The sequence below is a fragment of the Sander vitreus genome, unplaced genomic scaffold (genome assembly GCF_031162955.1).
Source record: "Sander vitreus isolate 19-12246 unplaced genomic scaffold, sanVit1 ctg377_0, whole genome shotgun sequence".
NCBI classification, from domain to species: Eukaryota; Metazoa; Chordata; class Actinopteri; order Perciformes; family Percidae; genus Sander; species Sander vitreus.
In genome coordinates, this window is record NW_027595507.1 from 1 (window position 1) to 7,500 (window position 7,500).

A 7,500-nucleotide genomic window follows, 5' to 3' on the forward strand; every position below is an offset into this window, starting at 1 on the left:
CCACTACTGACATGGCCGCCTGGCAGACAGACAGGCAGACAGACAGGTTAACAGACAGACCCACTACTGACATGGCCGCCTGGCAGACAGACAGGCAGACAGACAGGTTAACAGACAGACCCACTACTGACATGGCCGCCTGGCAGACAGACAGGCAGACAGACAGGTTAACAGACAGACCCACTACTGACATGGCCGCCTGGCAGACAGACAGGCAGACAGACAGGTTAACAGACAGACCCACTACTGACATGGCCGCCTGGCAGACAGACAGGCAGACAGACAGGTTAACAGACAGACCCACTACTGACATGGCCGCCTGGCAGACAGACAGGCAGACAGACAGGTTAACAGACAGACCCACTACTGACATGGCCGCCTGGCAGACAGACAGGCAGACAGACAGGTTAACAGACAGACCCACTACTGACATGGCCGCCTGGCAGACAGACAGGCAGACAGACAGGTTAACAGACAGACCCACTACTGACATCGCCGCCTGGCAGACAGACAGGCAGACAGACAGGTTAACAGACATACCCACTACTGACATCGCCGCCTTACACACAGACAGGCAGACAGGTTAACAGACAGAACCACTACTGACATCGCCACCTGGCACACAGACAGACAGGTTAACAGACAGACCCACTACTGACATGGCCGCCTGGCAGACAGACAGGCAGACAGACAGGTTAACAGACAGACCCACTACTGACATGGCCGCCTGGCAGACAGACAGGCAGACAGACAGGTTAACAGACAGACCCACTACTGACATGGCCGCCTGGCAGACAGACAGGCAGGTTAACAGACAGACAGGTTAACACACAGATAGGTTAATAGACAGACAGGTTAACAGACAGACTGACAGGCAGACAGACCATAGTGTCAGTGAACTCCTTCTTGTCGTCCATGTCCTCCACCGTGTAGGTTCCTGATTGGTTGAGGTACAGGTAGTAGTCGGGGGTCGTGACCCCGAGGTTCTCCCGCTGCTCTGAACTCGCCCCCCCCAACAGCTGAGGTCAAAGGTCACACAGAGGCTTGGTTATAAGTTACATTCAGAGAACTGGGACAGGTCAACAGACAGACAGGCAGGTTAACAGACAGACAGGTTAACAGACAGGAACAGCAGACAGGTCAACAGACAGGGGCAGACAGACAGGTAGACAGGTCAACAGACAGGGGCAGACAGACAGGTAGACAGGTCAACAGACAGGTCAACAGACAGACATTATTATTATTATTATTATTATTATTATTATTATTATTATTATTATTATAATCCCAGCGGTGGGGGACTCGAGTCAGTCTGAAGACTTCAGAATCGGCTCAACGTGTCTTTGACATGAGACAGATGAAGAACTTGTGTGTGTGTGTGTGTGTGTGTGTGTACGTGTGTGTGTGTGTGTGTGTGTGTGTACGTGTGTGTGTGTGTACGTGTGTGTGTGTGTGTACGTGTGTGTGTGTATACGCGTGTGTGTGTGTGTGTGTGTACACGTGTGTGTACATATGTGTGTGTGTGCGCGTGTATGAATGAGTGTGTGTGTGTGTGTGTTTGTGTGTATGTGCGTGTGTACCTGGTAGTAGTGAGTAACTGTAGTAGTATTTAGTGAAGTACCTGGTAGTAGATGTGGAAGCTTCTCTCTCCAGGATTTTGGGAAACTACTCGACTTTTCTCCAACAGAAAGTTTGAGATTTTTCCTCCATCAGGAGCTCCGCCTCGACTGAACTGGATCTCAAAGTATTTACCCTGACAGGAGACAGAGAGTAGAAGTACTCTGATTACTTTATAAATCTGTCTGAAGATATTTAAAACCTGACAGGAGGAGGGAGAGTACACAGTCTGTTCAGCAGTATATAGAGAGAGTACACAGTCTGTTCAGCAGTAGAGAGAGAGAGTACACGGTCTGTTCAGCAGTAGAGAGAGAGAGTACACGGTCTGTTCAGCAGTAGAGAGAGAGAGTACACGGTCTGTTCAGCAGTAGAGAGAGAGAGTACACGGTCTGTTCAGCAGTAGAGAGAGAGAGTACACGGTCTGTTCAGCAGTAGAGAGAGAGAGTACCCAGTATGTTCAGCAGTATATAGAGAGAGTACACAGTCTGTTCAGCAGTAGAGAGAGAGTACACGGTCTGTTCAGCAGTAGAGAGAGAGTACACGGTCTGTTCAGCAGTATATAGAGAGAGTACACAGTATGTTCAGCAGTAGAGAGAGAGAGTACACAGTATGTTCAGCAGTATACAGAGAGAGTACCCAGTATGTTCAGCAGTAGAGAGTACACAGTATGTACAGCAGTAGAGAGAGAGAGTACACAGTATGTTCAGCAGTAGAGAGAGCGAGTACACAGTATGTTCAGCAGTAGAGAGAGCGAGTACACAGTATGTTCAGCAGTATATAGAGAGTGCCCAGTATTTTCAGCAGTAGAGAGAGCGAGTACACAGTCCGTTCAGCAGTAGAGAGAGAGAGTACACAGTCTGTTCAGCAGTAGAGAGAGCGAGTACACAGTATGTTCAGCAGTAGAGAGAGCGAGTACACAGTCCGTTCAGCAGTAGAGAGAGCGAGTACACAGTCTGTTCAGCAGTAGAGAGCGAGTACACAGTATGTTCAGCAGTAGAGAGTACACAGTATGTTCAGCAGTAGAGAGAGAGAGTACACAGTATGTTCAGCAGTAGAGAGTACACAGTATGTTCAGCAGTAGAGAGAGAGTACACAGTATGTTCAGCAGTATATAGAGAGAGTACACAGTATGTTCAGCAGTATATAGAGAGAGTACACAGTATGTTCAGCAGTATATAGAGAGAGTACACAATATGTTCAGCAGTATATAGAGAGAGTACACAGTATGTTCAGCAGTAGAGAGAGCGAGTACACAGTCTGTTCAGCAGTAGAGAGAGAGAGTACACAGTATGTTCAGCAGTACATAGAGAGAGTACACAGTATGTTCAGCAGCAGAGAGTACACAGTATGTTCAGCAGTAGAGAGAGAGTACACAGTATGTTCCGCAGTATATGAGAGCAGTATGCAGCAGCAGAGAGTACACAGTATGTTCAGCAGTAGAGAGAGTGAGTACACAGTATGTTCAGCAGTATATAGAGAGAGTACACAATATGTTCAGCAGTATATAGAGAGAGTACACAGTATGTTCAGCAGTAGAGAGAGAGAGTACACAGTATGTTCAGCAGTAGAGAGAGTGAGTACACAGTATGTTCAGCAGTATATAGAGAGAGTACACAATATGTTCAGCAGTAGAGAGTACACAGTATGTTCAGCAGTAGAGAGAGAGAGTACACAGTATGTACAGCAGTAGAGAGAGTACACAGTATGTACAGCAGTAGAGAGAGTACACAGTATGTACAGCAGTAGAGAGAGAGAGAGTACACAGTATGTTCAGCAGTATATAGAGAGAGTACACAGTCTGTTCAGCAGTAGAGAGAGCGAGTACACAGTCTGTTCAGCAGTAGAGAGAGCGAGTACACAGTCTGTTCAGCAGTAGAGAGAGCGAGTACACAGTCTGTTCAGCAGTAGAGAGCGAGTACACAGTCTGTTCAGCAGTAGAGAGAGCGAGTACACAGTCTGTTCAGCAGTAGAGAGAGAGAGTACACAGTATGTTCAGCAGTATATAGAGAGAGTAGAAGTACTCTGATTACTTTATAAATCTGTCTAAAACAATACACAGTTAGCAGTTCTTTATTTACTTAATAAAACTTCCTGAAGATATTTATACTCACAAATCTGCTGGAGTTGTTGTTGCGGACAGTTTTGGCGTTACCGAAGGCTTCCAGCAGAGGGTTGGACTGCAGGATGATGTCTTTAACATGCTGAAAACACACGCATGTTACCAGTGTTGGGCAAGTTACTTCCAAAATGTAATACATTACAGGTTACTAGTTACTGTCATTTGAGAGTAATTAGTTATATTACAATATTACTGTCCCTGAATTGTACTGCTTTACACTACTTTTGAGTTACTTTCACCAAAATAACAGGAAGTTTGAGACAGGACAACAACTATAGTGCAGTGTAGACAGTAGTACACAGTTGGTTTACAGAAGGTGGTTTAAAGTAGAGATGGTCTGATACCATGTTTTGCTTCCCGATACTGATTCTGATACCTGAACTTGCGTATCGGCCGATACCGAGTACTGATCTGATACCAGTGTGTCATATATTTTATTATGTTTTAACAGCTGTATACTACTATCCCTGTATGGATGATATGATGTATAACAGCTGTATACTACTATCTCTGTATGGATGATATGATGTATAACAGCTGTATACTACTATCCCTGTATGGATGATATGATGTATAACAGCTGTATACTACTATCTCTGTATGGATGATATGATGTATAACAGCTGTATACTACTATCCCTGTATGGATGATATGATGTATAACAGCTGTATACTACTATCTCTGTATAGATGATATGATGTATAACAGCTGTATACTACTATCTCTGTATGGATGATATGATGTATAACAGCTGTATACTACTATCTCTGTATAGATGATATGATGTATAACAGCTGTATACTACTATCTCTGTATAGATGATATGATGTATAACAGCTGTATACTACTATCTCTGTATAGATGATATGATGTATAACAGCTGTATACTACTATCTCTGTATGGATGATATGATGTATAACAGCTGTATACTACTATCTCTGTATGGATGATATGATGTATAACAGCTGTATACTACTATCTCTGTATAGATGATATGATGTATAACAGCTGTATACTACTATCCCTGTATAGATGATATGATGTATAACAGCTGTATACTACTATCCCTGTATGGATGATATGATGTATAACAGCTGTATACTACTATCCCTGTATAGATGATATGATGTATAACAGCTGTATACTACTATCCCTGTATAGATGATATGATGTATAACAGCTGTATACTACTATCTCTGTATAGATGATATGATGTATAACAGCTGTATACTACTATCTCTATATAGATGATATGATGTATAACAGCTGTATACTACTACCTCTGTATAGATGATATGATGTATAACAGCTGTATACTACTATCTCTGTATGGATGATATGATGTATAACAGCTGTATACTACTATCCCTGTATGGATGATATGATGTATAACAGCTGTATACTACTATCTCTGTATAGATGATATGATGTATAACAGCTGTATACTACCATCTCTGTATAGATGATATGATGTATAACAGCTGTATACTACCATCTCTGTATGGATGATATGATGTATAACAGCTGTATACTACTACCTCTGTATAGATGATATGATGTATAACAGCTGTATACTACTATCTCTATATAGATGATATGATGTATAACAGCTGTATACTACTATCTCTGTATAGATGATATGATGTATAACAGCTGTATACTACTATCTCTGTATAGATGATATGATGTATAACAGCTGTATACTACTATCCCTGTAGCCTAATAACTAGGAGAACATTAAAATACTCAATTAAAAACACCTTATAATTAGCCTACGGTATAGTTACTTTCCAACATATATAAATACACTTATACAAATGATATTACATGTAGCAAGACTAAACATTAATTCCTGACATGTTGTTATCTGTCAGTTGCTCGGGCACATTGCTGTTGCTACTGACAGGACACAGATGTCCCTAGCCTACCGTCTCTGGTTCTGGTTCTGGTTCTTACCACGGGAACACTGACGGGACGCAGATGTCCCTAGCCCACCGTCTCTGGTTCTGGTTCTTACCACGAGAACACTGACAGGACACAGATGTCCCTAGCCCACCGTCTCTGGTTCTGGTTCTGGTTCTTACCACGGGAACACTGACGGGACGCAGATGTCCCTAGCCCACCGTCTCTGGTTCTGGTTCTTACCACGAGAACACTGACAGGACCCAGATGTCCCTAGCCCACCATCTCTGGTTCTGGTTCTGGTTCTTACCATGGGAACACTGACGGGACGCAGATGTCCCTAGCCCACCGTCTCTGGTTCTGGTTCTGGTTCTGACCACGGGAACACTGACGGGACGCAGATGTCCCTAGCCTACCGTCTCTGGTTCTGGTTCTTACCACGGGAACACTGACGGGACACAGATGTCCCTAGCCCACCGTCTCTGGTTCTGGTTCTGACCACGGGAACGCTGACGGGACACAGATGTCCCTAGCCTACCGTCTCTGGTTCTGACCACGGGGACACTGACAGGACCCAGATGTCCCTAGCCTACCGTTTCTGGTTCTGGTTCTTACCACGAGAACACTGACAGGACGCAGATGTCCCTAGCCTACCGTCTCTAGTTCTGGTTCTGGTTCTTACCACGAGAACACTGACGGGACACAGGTGTCCCTAGCAGACCGTCTCTGGTTCTGGCTCTGACCACGGGAACGCTGACGGGACACAGATGTCCCTAGCCCACCATCTCTGGTTCTGACCATGGGAACACTGACGGGACGCAGATGTCCCTAGCCCACCGTCTCTGGTTCTGGTTCTTACCACGAGAACACTGACGGGACACAGATGTCCCTAGCCTACCGTCTCTGGTACCGTCTCTGGTTCTGGTTCTTACCACGAGAACACTGACTGGACACAGATGTCCCTAGCCTACCGTCTCTGGTTCTGGTTCTGGTTCTTACCACGAGAACGCTGACGGGACGCAGATGTCCCTAGCCTACCGTCTCTGGTTCTTACCACGAGAACACTGACAGGACACAGATGTCCCTAGCCCACCGTCTCTGGTTCTGGTTCTGGTTCTGACCACGGGAACACTGACGGGACGCAGATGTCCCTAGCCCACCGTCTCTGGTTCTGACCACGGGAACACTGACGGGACGCAGATGTCCCTAGCCTACCGTCTCTGGTTCTGACCACGGGAACACTGACGGGACCCAGATGTCCCTAGCCTACCGTCTCTGGTTCTGGTTCTGGTTCTTACCACGAGAACACTGACGGGACGCAGATGTCCCTAGCCTTCTGGTTCTGGTTCTTACCACGAGAACACTGACGGGACACAGATGTCCCTAGCCTACCGTTTCTGGTTCTGGTTCTTACCACGAGAACACTGACGGGACGCAGATGTCCCTAGCCTACCGTCTCTGGTTCTGGTTCTGGTTCTTACCACGGGAACACTGACGGGACGCAGATGTCCCTAGCATACCGTCTCTGACCACGGGAACACTGACGGGACACAGATTTCCCTAGCCTACCGTCTCTGGTTCTGGTTCTGACCACGGGAACACTGACGGGACGCAGATGTCCCTAGCCTACCGTCTCTGGTTCTGGTTCTGACCACGGGAACACTGACGGGACGCAGATGTCCCTAGCATACCGTCTCTGACCACAGGAACACTGACGGGACCCAGATGTCCATAGCCTACCTTCTCTGGTTCTGACCACGGGAACACTGACGGGATGCAGATGTCCCTAGCCCACCATCTCTGGTTCTGACCACGGGAACACTGACAGGAGACAGATGTTCCTAGCCTACCATCTCTGGT

At 46.0% G+C, this 7,500-nt stretch overlaps 1 protein-coding gene across 1 annotated transcript in view; it reads right to left on the bottom strand.

Annotated features, from left to right (window-relative positions):
• Positions 1–568: 568 nt before the first annotated feature.
• Positions 569–7,500, bottom strand: part of LOC144513912 (unconventional myosin-If-like) — a 15,027-nt gene continuing 8,095 nt past the window's right edge. Inside the window, exons 6-9 of the mRNA XM_078245102.1 lie at positions 3,729–3,818; positions 1,622–1,753; positions 885–1,019; positions 569–787 (exon numbers count right to left, since the gene is read on the bottom strand). Of these exons, the coding sequence (XP_078101228.1) occupies positions 584–787; positions 885–1,019; positions 1,622–1,753; positions 3,729–3,818 (561 nt within the window). The 3' untranslated portion in view covers positions 569–583. The remainder of the gene's footprint in view (positions 788–884; positions 1,020–1,621; positions 1,754–3,728; positions 3,819–7,500) is intronic.